The sequence below is a fragment of the Perissodus microlepis genome, chromosome 19 (genome assembly GCF_051167445.1).
Source record: "Perissodus microlepis isolate ML-2025 ecotype Zambia chromosome 19, ASM5116744v1, whole genome shotgun sequence".
Lineage (NCBI taxonomy): Eukaryota > Metazoa > Chordata > Actinopteri > Cichliformes > Cichlidae > Perissodus > Perissodus microlepis.
This window is the reverse complement of record NC_140479.1, coordinates 19,094,938-19,118,440: the sequence shown is the minus strand read 5'-3', so window position 1 is coordinate 19,118,440 and position 23,503 is coordinate 19,094,938. Positions and strand designations below refer to the sequence as shown.

Sequence of the window (23,503 nt, the reverse complement as noted above, 5' to 3'; positions counted from 1 at the left end):
AGTGACTAAGGTTTTTGTGGGGTCAGGCTTCACATGTTGCTGTTTTATCTGCTGCTGGATAAGATATGTGAACGATGGACAAAGTGGAGTGATCATTTTTTACAAAAGAACTGTTTTAGAATTTCTACGGGTTGATTTAATGTGCAAACTGCTGTTAATACTGCTGGGTCCAGTATTTTAGTTGTGATCTGTATCTATTATATCTACAGTATAAATTGGATTTAGTTTGACAGTTTCCAATCAAGTGGTCAGACCCTTTTTGAAAAAGAAGAAAAAGCACTCTTATATTTTTTGTCTATTTATATATGCCATCTGTTTTCAGTTATTTACATTTGCCCTATTAAGTGAAAATTGTTATTGGTGAAATGTGACAAAGGAGCCTAACAAGCCAAAAGAGTTACTAGCAATGGCAAATGTCTGCGAAATATAGAGAAGTATGAAAAATGTAATGTAAAAGCATAAAACTGGATAAAATTGTAATTTTCATGTGAAAGAATGTGCAGTATATCGAGTATAGCCAGGAATCAGACACAGGATTTGATTTCATTGTTGTTTATTTGCACTCACATCATGTGATAGAGAGCTGCAAGGGGCGAAAAAAGGAGATAAAAGGATTCAATGTGACGACACATTGTTCAGCACCAGTGTACGTTAGGTGGGGAAAAGACACAGCATAATGCACTGGAGCAAACATGTGAACTCTGTCCAAAAAGAAACAGTGATGGAGGAGTTTTACTAGAACATGCATGAAGATCTTGTGAACATAACTGATTCTAAAATGAGCTAAATCCTGAATGCATGATCAAAATACAAAAAAAGAGAGAGAATCGGTTACCGAGACAAATATTCACAAGTAGTAACTACAAAATGAACAGTAAAAATACAGTATTAGAGAACTTGAAAAAGTATCAGTGCTTTTCTGTAGTTGCTAAACAAACATACAAACTTTCAGTGTCATAAGAAGGCATTTGATCCTCTGAAGATTTCAACACTAAAGTGGATCCCTTCACCGCTTCTATACAGAGCTTAACAAATTTTATCAGACCACCTGTCATAAAAAGAAGAAAACACAAATATTTTATAAATCTGTCAAAAACTTACTTAAAACTAAAATTATATTGTTTGTTAGGCAAGTAAAATATACTTTTTTATACCCAAATTTTGAGCAGGCACAAATTTGGGTCAGAAATTATTCAAGCACAACATTCAACCACTAAAATAAATGTTTCTACTGAGGAATGTAAGTAAATAGCTGTAATTTGGCATCTGAATCAAAAAATGATCATGTGTTTAACTATTTCGTCTCTTTTTTTGTAAAAGTACATTTGAAAGTTCAGGAGTTAATTTGGGGCAGCGGTGGTAACTCACACTGTGTGGTGGTCTAATAGGTTTGTTGAGCACTGTATGTGCTTCACAGTGGCGTGCTACATTAGACGTGTCAGTCAGATGACCGATAACATCCTGACCACAGTGAACCAAAGTTGTTAAGTTGTTAAAAGTGCACCAGTGGTACGGGATGATGTGTTCTCAGGTGAGAAAAAGGCCATTTGGGTGAGACTGTTTGCTCTCTGTGGAAATAAATATGATCAGAAAAGATGCTAACATGTTTCGTATCAGTGCTTGTTAAAGTTCCTCTAACTATGCTAACATGCACAGTACTCACAGCATAGCTTCATTCACATTTGGTGGAGGTGGAACAGAAGTCTATTCTGCTATAAGGCTGTTGAACCTGACGAACCAGTGAGCAAAGACTTCATGTTCTTATTTGTGTAATCATTCCAACATAGTAGCATCAAAAGAACATAACAAATAATGCAATATAAAAAAATTATAACAAAAAACAGTAAGCTTGAATTATGATATTCCTCATCATTTGATCAATAGCAACTCTTCCTTTCACAACTGACATTTTTTAATGTCACGTCGACATCCTTGTAGGAATTTGTCACTTTTCATTCATCGTGGCTCTGAGTAAAAAGACATTTTGTGACACTTGTGACATGAAATCATGTAAAAAGGCATCTAAATAGTACATGATACAAGTGCAAAATCGTATTTTACAGTGAGGTAACACAATCGCATCATAAAAACCTTGACTCACCTTCATATTTCTAAAACTGTTAATAAGACTCAACATTTTCCCCTACCAGAATCCAATAACCAAAGTAACTCAACTGCAACTCAATTTATATCTGCTGCTTATATTTGGTTAACATTTCACTGGAATTTGGTAGCAATAACCACTTAGCAAACATTTTTCCCTGGCCGTATTGCAGTATAATTACAGCCACGTCATACAATTTTACAATTCTAAATAACAGCACTGAGTTCAAAATGAAAACATGACTCCGTTACTCCACACATGTTCTAAAGTAAAACAAGTCTTCTTGCTTGGCCATACATTTTCCTCGACTATCATTCTTCTGCTTTACGTAGCGGCATTCTGACTGGTTACCAGATCCCGCTGGATCTTCCACCAGGAGGAGCAAGGATCCTCGCTGAGGATCTCTTTGGAATGTTGTCATCGATTTGAGCACCTGGAGCAACCGGGGACAAGATCACGTTGGATTAGGCAGCGAAAAAACAAACAACTGCTATTGCCTTGAAGAACTTACTTGAAGCTCAGTCATACTTTGCAGTAGTACAGTAAAGGCTTCTCTAAAGAGCTTATGTTAAGTTCCAGGGAGATTTAGGAAATGGAGCATAACTAAAAGGATGGAAGTGTTTGTTTGCTTTCCATTTAATCAAAGCATTTATGGTTTTGATAAAACTATTGGTAAGTAATTTGATGTAAGGTACAAATACAAGGATTCCTTCAGCATAAATGTTCACTATAACTACACTCCAATTATTATCTTCCCAGGTGAAGTGACTTCCCAGGCATAAAGCAACACTTGTTGCACAGTTAGAATCATTATTGGAGTTTTAACCTTTTCAGACGTGTTCTGCAGCATGCACCCTGAAAGCAGGTGAGATTCTGTCAGAAACCTTTACTCTGTTTCTACTGAGACTTTTTGCTGCCTGTCATTCATCATTTCTACCTCAGCAGCTTGCCAGTAAGTACTGCTCTGATGATGCAGGCCTAAACAAACAAGTTTTATCCCAAACATGGGACAACTATAGTCTTCAGCTTACTGAAAGTGCTGTTATTCAAAGTTACTTTGACTATATCGCCCTCATCAGGCCAGTCATTAGACATTTTATAAAACCAGCAGCAGCGCCACCAAATCACAAGCTACCAGTGTCCCGTAGCTTCCATTAACATGGAAATTCCTCCTTTTATAAAATTCACAATGCCATGTGTATGAATCAGCTGGTCCTCACCAGACAGGCTGAAGCTGGACTCATGGAGGTCCCTCATGCCCCCATGCCGGGTGCAGGGGCGTGTTGGAGTGTCCAGATCTGAAGAGCCAATGTCTCTTTTTCCAGAATTTGCCACGGCAACAACTTCACCTGTGTAGGGTTCCCGCTCCACAGCTTTCACCGCCTGGCACTGGCAGAAACATATAGCAATAAGTATTCCTTAAAAACAATACTTTCAACAAACTACGCTGCAGGCTTCCTGTAAAAATGTAGAGAACATAAGCTGAAGTAGCACATATTTATTGACTTTATAAATGAATCTCATTACAGTCTTCAAATCCTCTAATCTTGTTTGACATTTCCCCTTTTCAGAATCTAACAAAGTTCACACACCCTGATCCAAAAATTCTTATCAATTATTGAGATTTTTTATTTTATTTTATTTTAAAGGAAAAAATATGAAGATGATAGGATCAGCAAACTCCCCTTGTTGTCCCCTAGCAGGGGCTTTATGTTCCACCAGGGGGCACTGAAAGCAATGCATGTTTTAGCAACTGAGTATATTTCTCAACCCCACTGCAAAATTTCTTAGATGCTAACTACACCTCCAGAATCAAGATTAATCAGTGGGAAACACTGAGCTTTGTAGTGGAAGCTCCAACAATCTCTAACATTTTCCCTCTCACAGAATATCCCAATTGATTAAGAGCTATTTGGCCAACTCTGCTTAAATATACAAATTCGTTTTTGATTTTCTAGCTTTCCATCTTTTGTAGTTCCACTATGGAGGATGAGACATAAAATCACAATAAACTACAATTATACATATAACTAAGGAGAAATATAGTGTGAAAAATACATGTTTCTAAATTATGATATAATTAACTTAAATTAGTGCAGCTCTGGTTTATTTTTAACCAACCTTCAACCTTTTCTATGATATTTGCCTTTTTAGTACTGTTTTGTCAATTATCCTACTTTTTTTTATAATGAATGGGAAGTTTAATCATTACAGTAGGGAGTGCGGCACCGGTGATAGAGAAAAATACATGAAACAACTGTGCCGTATCATCCTATTATAAAATGTAAGTTTATAAAACTGTAACCAATGCTTTGTAAGTGTATTTCAGGTCAGGCTGATACCTTTTCTCTCTGAACCATCTTCTTGTAGAGATAATCCGGGAAAGTCCTCAGTGGGCAAAACTTTCCGGAGCCCTCGGCGCACGTGAACATGCCATTTTCGTAGACCAGACGTCCACGGCTGATGGTGACAATCGGTACACCGTGGCAGCGCAGACCTTCATACGGGTTAATGTCACCTCCCTGCACCTGGTTTTCCACAGAAATGACCCTGTAGGCAGAGATTGAAAAACAGAAGTGACCCAGTTTAGCAAAGCAAAAGCTGGATCAGCCTTACAGCTTTGATATAAAAGCTGCACTGAGACGAGCCGGTCGATAAATGGATGGATTGAGTTTCATACTTGGATCCCTCTGGGTCCCAGACCACCACATCAGCATCTGCTCCTGGGATGATCCTGCCTTTTCTCGGGTAGAGGTTGTAGATCTTGGCTGCATTCGAGCTCGTGACTGCTACAAAGCGATTCTCATCCATTTTACCTCCAATCTGAAAATGAGAACACGCACACACATTTGAATCCATTTCTAAGGGAGAAACACAAAACACAAACTGCTACTAAATCATTTGACCCAGTAAAAGGAGACCAAGACGTTTTTGTGTCTCTTCTGCCCGTTCTGTCTGTTTGTTAAAAGCTCACATTCATAACCACCAAAACAGATGTCCTATTTGTGAAAGTTCTCTGACAGCCACACAGGAACAAAAGAGCCACACATACCACCCCTTTCTCCCAGATGACGCTCATACGGTCCTGAATGCCAGGAAGCCCATGAGGGATCTTTGTGAAATCATCCTTGCCCATGGCTTTCTGTTTGATGGTGAATGGACGATGGTCAGACCCCACAACATTTAGAGTGTCGCTAAAGCAGGACAAAGGAAGTCATATTTATTATTAATTATTTAATCAGTGGAAGAAACAAGAAACATTCATATTAAATTAAACTTAATGACAGATGTTATAGTATTTTTTTTCTCACTTTCCAAGCAGGCTCATTAGAAAATTTGGAGTATTGGGGTCCAGGCGGAGAGGAGGCACAGTCACATGGGCAGCTGCATGAGACCAGTCCTGATGATAGTACTGCATACCGTTCAGGACAGTGTGGGCAGTTGTTGTTTCTCCGTGGACTACCTTACCTGTGGTCAGACATTTCAATAAGGACATATATTAGCTAGAATAATAGTGCAAGGAGCTTAAAAGACAAGCAAACACTGATTTTGAGTTGGCTTTAGGATCATCAAAGCAGACATTTAAGTAACAGTAGACCACATCTCATCAAAGAAATACATTCCCTTAATGCACATCACTTGCTTCAAAGATAGTAACACTAAATATAAAAGATAAAGAGCCTCACCTTGCATCTTGGCTGTAGCCACTACATCTCCAGCAGACATACTGGAGACATTCACAAGATAAATTGGGCAGTGGGCCTAACAGAAAACAAAAAGGTTATATAGTTAGGTCCACAAGTGCTTGTACAGACTTTTTAATACAAAAGCACTACATTAACTGTTTAAGAAGTACAGTTATTTTTATTCATAGATCCTCATTTTCAAAGTCTCAAAAGTACAGTAATTGGACAAACTACATGGATGAAAATAATTTCTACATACTTTTCGCTTACCATCATTCTAGTACAAGTTAATTTAGAGTTTTATCTGCTAAATCTGTGTTTTTTTAGAGCTATACAGGCTCTTTGAGATGTTTTATGGCAAAGTCTAATCTGACCTTCCTGTTGCTGGGTGTAAGCAGTGGTTTGCACCCTGTTTTAAAGCCTCTGTGTATTTATATTCATAAAGGCGTCTCTTGATTGCAGACTTTGGCAATGATACGCCTACCTCCTCCAGAGTGTTGTTGACTTGGCTAGATGTTTTGAAGGGTTGTTGTTTTCTTAACCAAGAAAAGAACAGTGCAATCATCCACTTTAGCTGTCTTTTGTGGTGTTTCAGGCTTTTAGGTGTTCCTGAGCTGGCCCGCGCATTCATTATTTCCAAGAAAGTGCCAGATTGTTGATTTGACCACTTCCAGAGTTTTGCTGTCACGCTGATTCAATTCAAATTCAATTCAATTAAATTCATTTCAGTTTTATTTATATATTACCAAATGATAATAACTGTAGTCTTAAGGTGTTTTAGATTTAGGGTAAAAATCCCTACTTAAACTGTTTGTCAGTCAGTCATCCAGTTAGATTTCAGCCTCTGAAAATGGGGCACTGTGTATGAAAATGGTTGCTAAACAACTAATGTAATGGTTTTGTTAGAGCCCTTAAATTAAAGCCTAAAGCCTGCCCTTTAATCACATCCTGATTGTTGGTTTAAAATCAACTGTGGTTGTGCACAAAGGCAATCTTTGTCCAACAAAAACAGCTCTGTGCAGATTAATCATTGGAGTTAAATTGCAGTGTTAGCAGTGCTAAGATTGGTGATTAAAATGTTTTATGTTTAACATCCCTAGAGTTTATAATGACCTTATTTTGATTTCTATACTGCATTTTTTCTGACATCCTACTCACCCTGTTGGCGATGGTAATCGCCCTGTGGGTTGCCTCTGCTTCCAACTGCAAGGAAATCACAGTAAATCAAAGCAAGGAATTTATTCAATCATAGAAAAAATATCTCATATCCTTGACCAGAGTTTGGATATCATTAAGAGTTATAATTATAAATCTTTATACCTCTTCAGGCCTGCTGATTTCAATCCCTTCTGGGCCACTAATGCCAAGATCCAATGCCTCCTTGGCACCCTGACAAAAAAGTAATAATGTTTTTTTTTTTAAATATATATATAGGAAATGTAATTAAATAACTTTAACAATATTTTTCATTTGCGTACACACACTGTAATTCCCAGTAAATCCCTTACCTCTGACACAAGTTCCCCATTCTCAGCGTGGACCCTCGCTATGGCTCCAATGTCCTTACAGTGCTGCAGGACCTGGAAGAGTTCACTGTCCCGCAGCATGAACATGTCCTTATAAGCCATGAACATCTGAAAGGAGTTCACTCCTTTGTCTCTTACCAGCTTCTCCATCTCAGCTCGAACCTGTACAAGGGGAACAACGACACAAGCTCAAATGTGGCCTCAACCTCCAAAATATCCTTATCCAGAAAAAAAAGGTTAAACTGAAGTAGTTAATTTGAGTGTTTAATGCCGTTATTTGCGTTACAGTATTTATTCTTGTAAGTAGGTGGGATCAAAGTGGATTTCTTATCTTTACAAAAAAAGTTTGGTATTTTTGAATTAAATAGTTTGTTCCAGTATTATTTTTAACAACTTTGAAGTCATAAAGCACATATGGGTCATTTCTTACTTGTTAATTTAAGTCAGTTATGAAATCCAGCCTGATTTAAGGAGAATGCAAAAATAGTTATTTTAAAGAGGATCTGTTATGCTTTTCCGTATTATTGTCAAATATAATACCAAGGATATAATAAATAATGACACAGTGTAATGTGTAATATATTGTAGATTACAGTTACCTCATTTTAATGCCTGCTAAGGACCTGATTTTGTTTTTATGGGGTTTGTTTTGTTTTTTTGTGCTGATGTGTAAAACCTTAGAATTGGCAAATGATGCTCTTTCTTTTTACCTTGACTGTCCTGTAGTGGTGGAGGCTCATATTAAACATGGCTAAAGATTCAAAGAATGAGGTCAGCATTATCATCTCAGGCACACAGCTAGCTATGAGCACAACAGCCCCACCCACTGGTTGTAAAGGGGCAACCAGATCAAAAGAAGCCGTCTTAAAGGGTGGGGTAAGGGAGCGAAAACAGCTCGTTTCTGACAAAAGATGAGCTCAGACGTTCATGAGCAAGCAAAATATGAATAAGGATTAATCTGAGCTGTAAATTCAAAGCTATCATAGCAGAACACTAGAATTAAAATAAGAAGCTGGAAATTAGCATAACAGGTCCTCTTTAAAAATAAGAGTCTCTTGCATATATTTGTACTTTGACATATTAGCAGCTAAAGAGCATCAAGTTCATTATTACAAAGGTAGTCAAATTTAACAAGGATTTTAAAACATATTCCAGGTATTTCGAATAGATTCTGGTACTTTGTGAGAAAGGAAATGTGAAAAATGCTGCTAACTGTTCTTAATATTGCATTTGGGAGGGGCTTAGAAACCCATTGCAATACTTTATACACACTGGTCATTTATAATAATTTAAGTCAAAATACAAAGTTAAGTTTTTACTTTAGAAGAAGTGTTCGTGGACATAGAGCGACAGTGTTCCAGTACCTTGGGTCCCCACCAAGTAACTCCAATGTGCAGAGCGTAATCACAGCAGGCCTTGGAGTCGGCTGAGTTGCGGCACTTCTCGTAGGCTTCCAGCAAAGATTCGTTCCTCTCAGGGAGAACATGTCCGATCACCATGGTGGTGCCACCAGCCAAAGCAGCCTGGAAAAACAACAAAAAGTAGCTCTGAAGTCACTTATAATGTCTAATTTAATTCTGTCAAATAATTTGCAAAAAACATGTGGTGTATTTCCTGCTCTGACATTCTTTCATTTGCTATAATAGTTGATTTTTTTCACTGAGATGTTTCAGTTTAAAAGCTGTTATTCAGTTTGTTTAGAATCATCAGCTGCAATTTAAGACTTAAATAATTTGAGACTATATGACACGACCTTAAATTAAATCCTTAAACTTAATCATTTGCTTCTTTAAAAATGATTAAATAGCACAAAATGGATTGATTTATGAAGCCTATAACTACTAAAACAACTTTAACCTACTAATCAGCACAGCCCCGACTCCAAGCATAAAAGTGATAGCTTCAATTACCATTAATACTAATGGTTATCTTTACATTCTTGCTGATGGAAATATAAATCCTTCAGCAGTTAAAGCACAAGACTGAGTGCTCCTTACAGTGTAATCATGTTTTTTTAAAACCTACAAACTATATCATTTCTTTACAGCATCAGCACTTCTTACTTTTTAACCTCCTACGAGCAGATTTAGATGTTTCAGACACAAGTTAAGGAAAATCTTAATAACCCAAACAAGTGTTTTGTGTATAAGCGCATGCTTCACTGAGCATCTGTCAGCTGACCCTAGAGACTCGAGTGGCGTGCACGGAGTACGGGTGTTAGGGGGGCGTGGGTCTGGGAACCATTGTCTCCCAGCACAATAGCGTGAGTGAAAAGGCTTTGCGGCAATCTTTGCAGCAGCACCCCGGTATCCATGGAAACAGATACTGATCTGCATTTTTCTCTGGACTTATACTGGAGCAGGCAGGGAGGGGCCAGGAGAGAGACAGAGAAGAGGAATGACTGGCGGAGATGGAAAGCAGCAAAGAATTGTGTCTGTCACCAGCATCTACCGGCTGGTTCGCTCCCAGCATCCGTCACCTCTTAGAAAGCTGAAAATACTACAGAGTGATGAGTCATCACGGTGCCCTGAAGCAGAGTGGGGTATCCCGGTCGTATCAGCCTCCAACATTCACCCATGCCAAGAGCAAAATTGCCAAAACACCTTTGTCTAATTTTGGAGAAATAAACTCTGGATGCAACCCAGTGACATTTATTTTTATATATGCTTCTTATATCCTTAGTAACAGCTATTGTTAATGTTAGTACAGCTGGTTTGTCTGCTTTTTCTGCTTGCAGCTAGATCTTAAAATTAAATGCTTCGTTACTATTTTATGTGCCAGTTTTTGACGTAAGTTCTGTGCTCTGCTTATTTGCAAAGTAATAGATATATTACTTCTGGCTCTCTTAAGGGAAGGAGGAGTGACCTATAAATTTGTGTCTGAGGTCTGACTTCTTAGTTCTAACTTTGACAGCAAAAGTATTCCTGCCTAAAATAACCTAAATATTTGATCTCCAAATATTAAGAAGCATCAAAACAGAATAATGATGCATTACTGACAGTGTGACTAAAATTAACATCAGTAAAAAGCCTTTTTTTCAATAATTCAATGGTCTCTGAATCTTAATCTTTCCTGTTGTGACAAAGGTGATAAAACATGAAGTTTGCTCTTTTGCTTCTCTAAATTTGGAACAATATGAAAAGACTGTTACCTTGGTACCGCTGTAGAAGTCATCTACTGTGGTGGCATTCATGAAGCTCTCCTCCAGGTGGACACTAGTGTCGATGCCCCCAGGAAGCACCAGTTTCCCTGAGGCATCAATCACTTTGGCCCCACCTGGGATCATCAGCTCCTTCCCCACCTGCTGGATGATGCCGTTCTCGATGTAAACGTCAGCCTCCTGGGTACAGTCATCATTCACCACTTTGCCACCCTTTATCAGGATCCGCACCATCGCTGAGCTGGAAGACATGGCTATTGATCTGCGAGGAAGAGGGAAACATACAGCTGAATACTTTTTGCTTTTTGTAGATACTAAAGGGTGGCAATCTGATTCAAAGCAACCACAGTGTACATCAAAACAGAAGAAAAGTTATAACCACCTGACAAAGGAATCTGCAGTATTTCTATGAAAAAACCTTATTTACAGTACCTCATTTTTACAGTAGAATAAGATGACGGAGGAGAGAGAAGGATCAGTAATGCTGCTCTGGAACCAGTCTGTCACACTGTGACTGACATCAGCTACAAGGCTGAGTAGGCTGTGTCAGTCACTGCCTGAGACCTGACAGCTCAGTGTGCAGAGGCGTCATAATAAATAGAAAGAAGCTGCGTCCAGTTAAGGGTCACAATAGGGCAAGCAAGGGTCAATGGGACTATTATTTTTGAAAGGACCGAAGGAGCATGGACACTGCTTACGCTCACTGTATTGTTATATTACAAGAATCTACGCTAAACATGTAAAAATATGTTTAGCTTAAACTGAGAATGGTTTTGATTGCCTCTACTCCATTTCCTAAACTGATGGTTGGTACGTACACATTTTCCACTTACATTATCTAAAATCATGTTATCACCTGAAATAGTCACCTTTAGATTTTAACTGCTCACAGGTGTGAATGCTGTGATAAAAATACACACACATGTGAATTGGATGGTGTAGCAAGCCCTCACATTTTAACAGCTAACTCCAGTTTTACATGTTTAAACCAGGTTATTTTTGGACCAATCCACAGTTTTATTCCAGGCAGTATGAAAACTTCCAAAGGTTTTAGGCATTTCTCATGTAAAATTAAATTAATTTATAGTAAGTAACAAATTATTACTCCAAAGACAATTTTATTGAGTAAGGCCATCCGAGGCCTCTTGGTCCCAAAGGCCCCTCTACTCTTATCTGCTCTGTCCTAAACACGTTTTAACTCATAAAAGTCACAAATAAACACACACAATATTTTCTTTAAATCAGCTGTTGGGTAGCACAGATATAATTACTGTCAGTAATTAACGGCTCATCTGTGACAAAGAAGCAGTCTCTAAGACCTACACCCTCCCTTCCCTCCACACCACTGTATTAATGGTGTGATGTAGTGTGTGAGTGTGTTTCCATCCTTGCGTGCTTGCGTACATGTGTGCATGCAGGATGCGTGCGTATGAGGGTGCGGCAACTTTACTGCAAGGCATGGACTCCTTACACATCCACATCTGATAGCTGATAATGTGATGGATATCCCATTATTACTTGTACATCTATTGATACTCACAGGTGCTTTTTTACCCTCCTAAAGCCTGAGGGGACAGCTACAGGCATAATAAAGTCATTACTATATCAGGAGGCCTATAGCTCAGTTACCAGTACGGAAGTTGTCGGCGGTTAGTTATTATTAAACATAGGAGCTTGAGTTGCATGAAATCACTGCACGATAAATAAGGATACACTAAATCTTTAATATAAAATAAAGGTAATTACAAACTTATAACGCAAGGCTTCTTTCGTGGCTACATTGCTCAAATGCTCTTTATTTGATATTTTTCTTGTTCGTCCATAAAATAAATGTAATAAATCCCTCGTAAAAACCAAACGTGCTTTTAAATTGGCGCCAGCCACAATGATTATTCCAATAAATATGGCAATTTTGCTGATTAGCTGTGAACACAGTGAAATGATGACACTTCCACTTGTGCGACTTGACACAAAGAAACCGGTCTCCATCCGGCATGATCGGCTTCACAGCGTTCATTACCGACCTAGAAAAGCGTCCTCCTAACTCTCAGTCCGCCCTCCTCTCCTCTTCCACAATGAGCACCAGTTTGCTATCTAAGTGGCCTCACATTATCATCACACTGCCCTCATGCACGGTGAACGGATGCAGCTGCACTTGTAGGGTGTGTATAGATCACGGGGAGGATGGGAGAAACACCAGGTAGGGACCAGACGTGTAGCCAAGGGGCATGGAAACAAAGTCTCCGTGCTCCAGGAGAGGATTTGCACCCCAGACACAGTCACTGCAGCCTAGCAGACCTAATAATTCTGACGACGTGGACCACATACCTCCTCTATGGGCCTGCTGCTGCTCCACTCGGATCACTGGATACTTTCTCAACACAATTCAACACAATCCGTGGATGGCACTTCCCAAGGAGATATACACACACACACACACCAGATGGATACCTTCCTGGCCGGTCCGGGACCATCAGGGGCAGCATCATCACCGTGAAGTCAGCAATGACATGCAAGGAAGACTTCTTATTGTGACTTTCAAAATAAAACAGTTGTTGAGACCAATGCAACTTCTAGTAAAGTAATGCGAATATAGAGTAGATTTTCATCATGATTTGTATATAATTGATCAGCTGCTACCTAACATCAAGCTCAATAAAGAAAGAAAGAAAGAAAGAAAGGGAGTTTTCTACAACTTATTGATGTTAAAAATGTGTTAGAATATATGTTAGAGCAGCTCATGTTTTATAGCTTTATATCAAATGTTATCAAATAAATAAAAAAATCATTGTATCTAGTAATTTTTAGATACATATGATGGAAGACAATAATTTGAGGTAATTCTTTCTTTATTATTTTTCAATAGCAATATTTGTTTATTTTATTTATTTATTTTTGTCACTGATTCACAAAAAACTCTTGAGTTATAACTAACCAATAGCTGCACTAATATTGTCTTTGCATAAAATAACTCAATGAAAATTACCTAAATTATACGATCAGTGTAATTTATATCAGCACCTATATCGAAACGCTATAACTATGATGGTATAGCTACTATATTTTATTTTGTAGGAAAATCACCACACTTCCGGTGTTTCTTTGATTAACTTGACGCAGCTCGCAGCATCCAGGCCGTGCGACTGTGTGACGCTCCAATCAGCAGCGTTCAGTGAAGGCTTGGTTGCCCAAGCACCCAATTAATTTGGACTTAGGGCGTGTTCACTCTGAGGAGGCCGTACCACTAGCAGATCAAGAGGGTGATTATGAAGACAGCAGTACAGCAAGGCTGATTGAAGTACCCTTAGGATTCATAGTTAGTACTAATGTAACGGATTAAAAGGATTATGTATCTTTATGAGGTTGACCTTGAGGTATAAGTAGCTCGTTTACCTTTTGTGCGTTATCTTTCAACGACTTCAGCTTCATCTGCCACAGCTATAAATGAGGTAAAGGGGGGAAAGAAGAAGAAATTCTATTGCAAGCAAGAATATGGTACTAGCAGAAAGTGTAACTGCAGGCGACTCATCAGCTCTGATTGGTGGCTGAATTAGAAGCTGGAGAATGGCAACATGTTCAGGTTTAATGTGATCAAAGGGGAGCTGCAGGCTGTCACCTGTATTTAAAGCAGTGAGTCGTAGTGAACTCAGGTGCCAAGACACTGAGAGATCCTCTGCTGGGGGAGCATGGAAACTGGAGCTGAATATCAATGTTCACGGGCTCCTGACAGTCACAAGCTTATAACTGTCTAATTATGCAACATTATAATTATACTATGATTTATACTTTTATTATTTTATTCAGCATAATTAAGATATAGTAGGCTATATCTTAATTACAGTTACAAATGAACAAATACTGAAAATCATAACATTAATTCACTAATGCAGAACCATTCTTAGTAATATTTGCATCAGATATGACATGAAAATATAAAAGGAATCACCTCATATACAAGGAGTTCCCACTAAATCAAAAGTACTGATTTAGATATTGCATCATGTATAAAGCCATTAATAAATACATCAATGGCTCTCAAACTCAAACTCTCAAACTTAGCACAATGGACAAATAATAACAATGGAAGACTAAAATGTGTTGTGTGTCTTCAAGTGCTAGCAAATGAAGCAATGAAGCCATGTCTGGTTAATAAAAATCATTCATACTTTTGAATCACTTTGGCTGTCATGTCCAACAGCCTGTGACTTACTTACTTGGACACCTTAAAAGTCTAAACACATCTACTGGTTTGACTGTAATGTGACACTGATATTATTTTAAAGTACCTTTGTCATTAATTAGCCACAGTCAGTTTCAGTTTTTGGCCAGATAACGGTCTAACTTTAAAAAAAAAAAAAGGTGATGGTACATATTTCTCTAACACTTAATTTGAACATCTGAAATATATTTTCTTAGTGTAACGTCAAAAGATACATTTTACAAGATATCAATAAATTTAAAAAAAAAGAAGAAAGACCCATAGTGAATTTTTTTTTGCACAAAAACAATACATTTATTCAAGTGTTCTCCAGCACAAGTACATACGAAGCCTTTATCTTCTCTTTGAACACTAAACAAAGGTATGGGGCAGAGAATGACTGCTACATCTGCTGTATGAACTGGTCTTGAGGAAAACCAAAACAGGCCATAAAACAGCTATGACAGAAAGAAAGTCACACAGAGCGTTAACAGTATCACTGAAGTATTGGCCTGCTTTGACCAGTAAAATGAAATGCTGTTTCTGATTTTTTTTTTCTTCTTTTTTTTAAAAACAAAGAAACAAGTAAGCGTCAGTTCAAAACAACATTCGGAAAACAGACATGGAGAATATTGTGGCATGGAATGTAGGATTAAGAAGCAATGCGCATTAAGCATACATTATGCTACAGTAAAAGTTATTACCATTTTTTTTCTCACACAATTTTCCCACAGATAAGCACCGACTACAGCAATCTCTAGTCTAAAACAATATAGCAAACCTTTCATTATTTGTTATCCTTATTTTTTCAAGTACAAAGTTAAAATGCCTTTGTTAATATATTTATATGAGTGAAATAATAGTTATTTTTCATTACTACAAGGAACTTAAAACAGTCATTGTCAAGACATGTTTATTTGTCTTCCAATCAAATACATTTTTCTTGATTAGGTAAAATGTTTAGCACCATCAGAAACGCCTACAATCCCTCTTTTTAAAGTCTTACAAAAAGAAACAGAAGTTTAAAAAAACACCACCGTGTAGGGCTGTGCAGTGAAGTTTAGACCGTCAATCTTAAAGCTGTCTTTAGGCCAATGTTAAGATCACAAAACATCCAATCTGGATTCACTTGAAACAAACAAATCAAAATTAAGAAAAAAAAAAAAAAAAAAAAAAAAGCAGAATTGGAATCTCTCTACATCTAATGCTTGAAGCTTTGAATGAAATTTGTCAATGATTTTTATTTTCAACCTAAGATTTTCTTTCTATTTGATGATATATATTAGCAAAGAATTATATTTGTACATCTCATTTGTAATTAAAAAAAGAAAAGAAAAAAAATTGAAAACAGCAACCAGAAAACTCTATGTACAGAATGTACAACCATGAATGTGACGTTAGGTATTAAAGGTGGAGAGGGGGATAACATCTGATAAAATACAAAGCACGAGAGCTCATATTGAACCACCATGCATGGACAAAAAGGATGGCAATAAGGTCACTTAAGAAATTAATTACATTAAGAAATTAAATTTCAAATCTTAAATATGATTTAGAGAAGCGATAGCATCTGCTCTTACTCTTTACTCTTTGAGTGCTGACATCCGTGTCAAACACTGTGTCAGGCTTTTGTTTTGACAAACTGCAGCCTAAATCCTCTGTGTTTAGCTTAAGGATTACAATCAAGAGAATTTAGTTTGCGCGTGTAATCCATAATTTGGATCGGCGCTTACAATTTGCCAACATGACGACTACAATTTATCGAGCAAATGGCAGCGGCCCTACTGTCCTTCACAGGGGACAAAATATTTTACAAAGCAGGAAACACAGCTCTTTGACGCTGCCTTACATTTTTACAATCTTAATAGCAACAGACATTCCTTGAATTTACGTGGCAACATACTGTATCGCTGCTTCGAAACAGAGAACAATATGGATGATGGAAGGTGAGAAAAGGAGTTGGAGGTTAGAAATGACAATCCATCTACTGTACACCGAGTCAAATAACATGGTTTCACATATTAAAAAAAATCCATTCTTTCACTTCTATTGGCACAGCCCTACTGTATACAAAAAATATTACACGAGGATTGATCAGTTCACATCATTAAACTAAACGAAAAATAAACCAATTCACAAGAAAAAAAATGTTTTTAAAAGAAAAAGAAAGTGTACGTATAAAAGTGCTTGATAATGTTGATAAAACAGCACAAAATTGCTATAAAAAGGTAGAAGAACTCTGTGAAGCGGCACCATATTGTTGAGTATTTGCACCTGACAGTTATTCAGTTTAGAGAGGTGGAAGCCGAGGAGGAGAGTTACCCGGCCTGGTCGCTCTCCCTCCTTCACAGCGACCACGCTTACTAACAGTTGTACAGTAACGTCATTGTTCATGATGAAACTAGAAAAAAGTAGCTCATCACAGACTTTGATCTTAAGTTTTTTCTTTTGAATGACAGAAAACATCATCTCCCATGTGGCTAGCTTCACTTTCTGTTTGTGCAGATCCAGACAGTGAGCCTGAGTGTAGCAAGGCTGAGATTAGAAGAGCACCAGTACAAACTTGTGTAATAGCTGTAAAAACGCAGAAAAGAGTATAAGCTCTATTTTGCAGTCAAACGTCGGTCAACCGAACGGCATACAACATTATTTTATTTTTTTTCGTTAAATGTAAAAACGTCAAACAAAAGTTCATCCAGCAACAGGTTAAAACGCTCCGTATTGTCTAAAAATGCATTGCCACATGGGCTATGATGTTTCATATCATCTTGGAGCACCATGGTATTGTAACCATATTACAGTAGTACCTTTATTACCTTCAGTTGTGTATAGAAACTGTAAACAAAGAGGTATATGTGATCTGGTGTTTTGGATTCTCAGAGACACAGCTCTCTTGACACTGAAGGAAACATCCCTGTGAGGCTCAGTAGCTGGAAGCATGGCTGCACTGCAGGTGGGAGTCTCGCAGTACGCTCACACAGCAGAAGCATTTCACATATCTTGAAAAAAAATATCCTACTTCCTGTCTTTCTGATGTTTCCCAATGTATTCCTATCCCTCTCTCTTACAAGACGTATTTAGCACTCTTCTGTCTTCGTGTCTTGAGAAGAAAGCATAGTCTCAAGTATAGCTTGCACAAACAAATAAACAATACTTGATAACACTGCAGCGGCCCTACTGTAAAATGATATATAAAATTAAATAGAATAAGAATTGCAATTCAAATACAAGAAATAATGTGAAATCTATGTTTCGCTTACAAATTATACCAGAGTATAATTTGAGGATCAAGGCTCTTGTTTCTAGTCACAACATACAGTTGTGGTTCCTAAATTATGAGGTGCCGTAAGGGACATTATTACTGAAATGCTCTCACACACACACACACTACTAAAATTTTATCTCTCACACACACTACTGAAACGCTCTAACAAACGCTACTGAAATGTACTCACACACGCTACTGAAATGCAGTCACACACACTACTTAAAACCAAGGCGTTTCAGCTGGATAGGGCAGTGTTGCCAAATCCTTAGTAAGGAAAGTCGCTATTAGCGGTCCTAAAAGTCGCCAGAAGTTGCTAAATAACGTCATCGCCTAATTTGCATAATTGGTCATGTTTATGTAATTGTAACCTATGTTGTAGGAGAGAGAAATAACATCGTGGAAGAGACATAAAGTGGGTAAAAAAACACCCTAAATGCATTAGGAATATATTTAGAACTACAAATTAAATTCTTTGAGTAATTATTGTTTTTTTTTAATGTAACAATTCTAACCCTCCTCCTTTATCCGGGCTTGGTACCGGCAAAAGTGACCCAAAAAAGGCACTCTGGCGGAGTTACACACACACACACTGTGTGTGTTTAAGTAGTTTTAAACCTTGTGATTTACAAAAAGTAAAAGAAGAACTGACTGCGTCAAAGTCAGGGTGGGAGCAGCGGCTTTGCTAATGCGTGATTCATTTGCAGTTTGGATGGGTAGGGAGATCAGCATCTCCTGCTCTGACAGCAGCTGGGGGCGACTGCTGCCTGTGAGCGCTTTGGCATGGGCGAAGTGCCCACGGCAGCACCCGCTGCTTGTTGAAAGTAAGAGAGATATGTGCTTTCAGGTCAAAAAGTGGTCATAGGTCTTTCTAATAACAAAAGCAAAAATCGGCAGATTTGTCGCTAGTCGTTTTTTAGAGAAAAAAAGTCACTAAGGGGGTCTGAAAACTCGCTAAATATAGCGACAAAGTTGCTAAGTTGGCAACACTGAAACACCTTCCTGTTCAGCTGAAATGCCTTAGTGTTCAGTAGTGTGTTTGAGAGCGTTTCAGTAATAATGCCCCTTACGGCACTTCATACTAAATGGTTCTGAGCTAATTTTCTGACTGCTCAGTCACAGGCAAAGTACTCTTTGAGTGGTGCAAACAGGTGGCGGATAACTGGGACGCTCCATGATCTGCCCAGCAGCCTCTGCCTCGCCAGTCGGCTCATGTTGGATACGTCTGTATAGTGGACTGGAAAACCAAAGACCCTGATGTGAGCAACCATCCACACCACACGTGCAACCAGCGAGCAGACAGGGGAAGACAAAGGAAGAAAATCTTGAAATTCTGACCTCTGAAAAAAGCCTACACAGTAGTTGAAATCATTATGTTTACATACCTCTCCATCTCAGTGCACCACAGTATGTCTTCCTTCTCATTCATGTAGACTGGGAAGTGCTGGTCCTTGCCCTGCTTGATGGAATTAGACCTGGTAGTGATGGTCCTCACCTTGCCAAACTGGAGGACAATTTAAAAAAAAATTAGTTTATGCCATTTTTATGTCCTTGCTGCGTAACAAACTTACAAAACCTGAGATACCTTTTCTAAAATGTTCAGGTTATCGTGATCAGATAATTTGGTAAACATGAGGTTCCCGTGTGAAGACCTGTCCCTGGATCTTGGTCCCAGAGTTTTGAGTCTTCAACTTTGTATTTTTGATCTTTATTTCATGATTCTGTATTGGTTTTAGTCCTCTGTTATGAGTTTTTCGTGTTCTGGTTTCTTGGTTTTAGGCTGGTTTAAGAATCCTTGGTTATTCCCGCCTCTCGTTTCCTTTTCTGGCCCAGTATTGTTTCCATGTTTGTTTACCGCCCTCATGGTTGTGTCTTCTTTCGTTAAAGTTTTGTTTCCTAGTTTTTTGGACATGGAGTACTTTGTTCTTTGTTGAAGTTTAAGCTCTGCAATATAGTTGTCTTTTAGTTTAAACTTAGTTTCTGAGTCATGTCAAAGCTGATTTTTTTGTTGGATGAATTCAATTTGAAACTATTACATCTAGCTGCCACATGGAGCCACCAGTGTGCAGAGTTTTACACTCCTGAATCAAATGAACTGTATTACGAAATCCGAACATGTCACACAGTGGAAATTTGCATTTATCTTTTATATTGGTCTTATTCTGATTCTAGTGTTTATTTGTGAGTGTAGTTTTTATTTGCATGATTTTATTCTGGTTGTATTGCATGTTTTTTTCTGTATGCTTTATACTTTATTAATCCTCTGTAAGAAAATTACTCTCTGCATTTAACCCGTTCACTCAGTGAAGCAGTGGGCAGCCAATCCAGCGCCCGGGGAGCAGTGTGTAGGGACGGTACCTTGCTCAGGGGTAACTCGGGGTAGCCGTTCGGTGGATTTGAACCCCCGACCTTCCAATCATGTTTTAATCCACTGTGAACTGGCTGGGCATGGGACAAATTAGCTGATAGCGGTCACCTCCTGAGGCATGGGTGTGTCCAAAGGCAGCCTATCAGCTGTTTAAAGGACCTATTAAAAGGAAGCTAGCTGAGCACTGGAAGGAAAGACGCCCCAGATATGGAGAGGAACGCATGAAGGCCAGCTGATAAAGAGGGACCCGCTGCCTGATCATAGGGGTGCGACACCTCATCTGAAGACAGTCTGGTCAGCGTGACGTGGCGACCCAGTCCCAACAGCAGGAATGGCGACAGTAGGAGACAACGTGTGTGATTGACAGCAGGGCAGAGGTGTACCTCTGGCTGCATTTGTGAGTAGTGTCTCCACCGTTGTGCAGCCATGTTGGGAGACGGTCGCCATGGCTATAAGCCAGGCCAGCTTCCGGGACGATGGTTCTGGCCCCTGTTTGTTTACTTACAGGGCGATGATGCAAGGGGAGCCGTGGTGGCATCGAGCAACGGACTCCAGTGCAGAATTCGAGCTGGGCAGGGATGTGATGGTACGAGAGGGGGATAGAAGGCTTCTCCTCGTCTTCCTGGGACGAGGCTGGCATGGACCCCGCTCTGGAAGAGGGATTTCTGCCCTGCTTGTGAACACCTAACAAACATTCGTCCTTGGCTGTGGGACAGTTACATTGTGTGACGGGGTGGGATTTTAGAGCGCATAGAACATTGCGTTTTATAAGGTTTTTTTGATATTGGGTTTGTTTATTCCTGGGAATTTTAGTACCTTGACAACATTTTATTGCTTATGGCTTTTAGAATTGTTTGTCATTCTTGCTCCCTGGCCTGGAATAAACCCTTTCTGATCAGACCTGCTTCATCTTTGTGCCCTGGGTTTCTGACTCGCTTGCTGTATGTAAAGAACCATCCTCTAGTATGACATTCTGCCACACCAGCTTTAGTGTCTACAAACACACACCATCAACTCTGATATTCTACTGTATTTAAATTGAATGAATCAGATTCATCACAGAGATTACAGCTGCCAGACTGAGTTTTTGTGTGCACCGGTGAGCGAACATGATGTGTATTGAAAGACAAGCTGCAAGTACCTTGGCCGTTCTGCCATGTTCTAAACAGTCCTGGAGTTCCAGCCTATCAGTGCACATGGCAGTCAAAGGCCTGAAAGAGAGAATGAACAATTTACACTTTAACACGTTATTTAAATCTAACATGCATTTCATTTTTTTCCTGTTCCCTATATACACTTACAATAGTGGATGCTCACATTAAACTTGGACTAAGTTTCAAACAATTACATAATAGGTCAGGGTATGGTGACACGGTTGTCAGCACCGTCACCTCAAAGCAAGAAGGATGTGGGTTTGAGTTCACCAGCTGGGCGCCACAGACCTTTCTAGATGGACACGGGCTGTGGGAGGAACTGGTGATTCTAAATTGTTAATGCATGTACAAGTAACCCTGGTGAGTTCAAATCTTTGTGAACAAAACGTAACAGTCAAAAACAGTCAATTTTCTCATTACTAGGTGTGCAATAAAGCTCATGCTACATTCCTCTGATTACTCTACCTTTTTCTAAGCCCTCCCCTACAACCTTGCATTTAATGCCACATTGCTACGAACTCTGAGTAACTGTCTTGAGCAAAGTCTACAGAAATGCAGACTTGTGAAACTATGGATAATGTCTAGCAGAGAGCTCTTCATGCATTTCATAATGTCACAGTGGGATAGCCTAAGTCTCTGAGTCTGTAAATGTAGACATTGGGATTGAGCCAAGGGAGGAACTGGGGCCCAGAAAAAGATAACAAATTATTATTTGAACTGTGAATCATGCAAAGCTACACTAATAGAGTCCAAGAATAAAAATATGGAGCTGGAGGTAGTAAAAGGTCCCATTTACAAATGTGAAAGTAGGGCATAATAGACTGAATTGGATCTGCTATACTACAAGTCTCTACTTCATCGGCCTTTATCTGCAATTTTAAACAAGAAAAAAAATCTCTGCCGGAAGTATGAAATTACTTCTAATCTAGCCACTGAAATCAGTTTCAGTCCATGCCAGAATGGCACTTCATTTTGATACAATGATTTTGGAGATAATCTAATCTAATTTGCTGTTCCATGCTTTGAATGCAGTATTATAATGTTTTGTTGGAGAGAAAACAGAAGATAATCTGCCAGGACAAGAATAGTTTTCTTAAAAAAAAAAATCTATCACTATCACTACCTTATCTATAGTCATAGTAAAAAAGACAGTATGATCCTTAAAATTCTGTTTTCCCATAAATAAACTAAAAATATAAATAATCTGGTCTTCAGCAGGTCTTAAAATATGATACATAAAACCTCAAAGGGCCTACAAATCTATTTAACAATCAAAAATCAGAAGCAGTGTGTGAGAAACTAAGGCCACACTTCTTCTTCCACACTGCTTCAACAGGAATTAAGAGAATAAGTAGCAGCCAGGTGCTGCTAATCAAGTTCACTCGATTCATTGATCATCAGCAAGCGAGCGCCTCTAAAAAACAAAAGGTTTAGGCAGTTTGTTCATCAGGAACATTCACATGTGTGTTAACACAATGCCAAAGAGGAAAAACATCAGCAATTATTTTCAGCAGAGAAGCTATTTCCAAATAGTCTGAGGTCTCTCATTCTGCAGTGAGAAATATTATTCACAATCAGAAAACATTCACGACGGCTGCCAATCTCAGCAGTGGCCGGCCATGCAATGCTCAGAGAAATGACAAAAAAATAAGAGCTACGTCTCAGCCTCAACAGGCCTTAATTAGATAGTTAAATGCTACAGTTCAAAACACACTGAACAAATGTGGCTTACTTGGAAGGGTTGTCAGGAGACATCCTCTTCTCTCTAAAAATAATATGGCAGCATGGCTTAGATTTGCAAAGATGCATCTGAGCAAACCACAAGACTTCTGGAACAATGTCCTTTGGACAGATGAGACCAAAGTGGACATGTGTGGCTATAATGCACAAAACCAAATACAGCACATCAGCACAAACACCTCATACTAACTGTCAGCATGGTGGTGGAGGGGTGATGGTTTGAGTTTGTTTTACAGCCACAGGACCTTGGCATGTTGAAGTCATTGAGTCTTTGTACACCAAAGATTTCTAAAGCAAAATGT

General features: G+C 38.7%; 2 protein-coding genes across 9 annotated transcripts in view; both read right to left on the bottom strand.

Moving 5' to 3' along the window:
* Window positions 1–536: 536 nt before the first annotated feature.
* Window positions 537–12,977, bottom strand: dpysl5a (dihydropyrimidinase like 5a). Of its 2 annotated transcripts, none has more exons than XM_084915031.1 (13): window positions 12,805–12,977; window positions 10,468–10,738; window positions 8,681–8,839; window positions 7,299–7,478; window positions 7,111–7,179; window positions 6,949–6,993; window positions 5,791–5,866; window positions 5,416–5,572; window positions 5,157–5,298; window positions 4,785–4,927; window positions 4,447–4,654; window positions 3,325–3,493; window positions 537–2,537 (listed from the first exon to the last, which is right to left on the bottom strand). In XM_084915031.1, the coding sequence occupies exons 2-13, from the start codon at window positions 10,726–10,728 to the stop codon at window positions 2,452–2,454; spliced, it is 1,695 nt and encodes a 564-aa protein (XP_084771157.1). In that variant the 5' UTR covers window positions 10,729–10,738; window positions 12,805–12,977; the 3' UTR covers window positions 537–2,451. The 2 variants fall into 2 exon arrangements, with proteins under 2 accessions (XP_084771157.1, XP_084771156.1); XM_084915030.1 differs by lacking the exon at window positions 12,805–12,977 and adding an exon at window positions 10,909–11,054.
* A 1,982-nt stretch (window positions 12,978–14,959) lies between these two features.
* The window catches only part of dnmt3ab (DNA (cytosine-5-)-methyltransferase 3 alpha b), a 52,687-nt gene continuing 44,143 nt past the window's right edge, over window positions 14,960–23,503 (bottom strand). For all 7 annotated transcript variants that reach the window (XM_084913888.1, XM_084913892.1, XM_084913889.1 and 4 more), the window contains 3 exons: window positions 21,449–21,518; window positions 19,325–19,443; window positions 14,960–19,193 (listed from right to left, as the gene is read on the bottom strand). In XM_084913888.1, coding sequence (XP_084770014.1) covers window positions 19,052–19,193; window positions 19,325–19,443; window positions 21,449–21,518 — 331 coding nt within the window. In that variant the 3' untranslated portion in view covers window positions 14,960–19,051. The remainder of the gene's footprint in view (window positions 19,194–19,324; window positions 19,444–21,448; window positions 21,519–23,503) is intronic.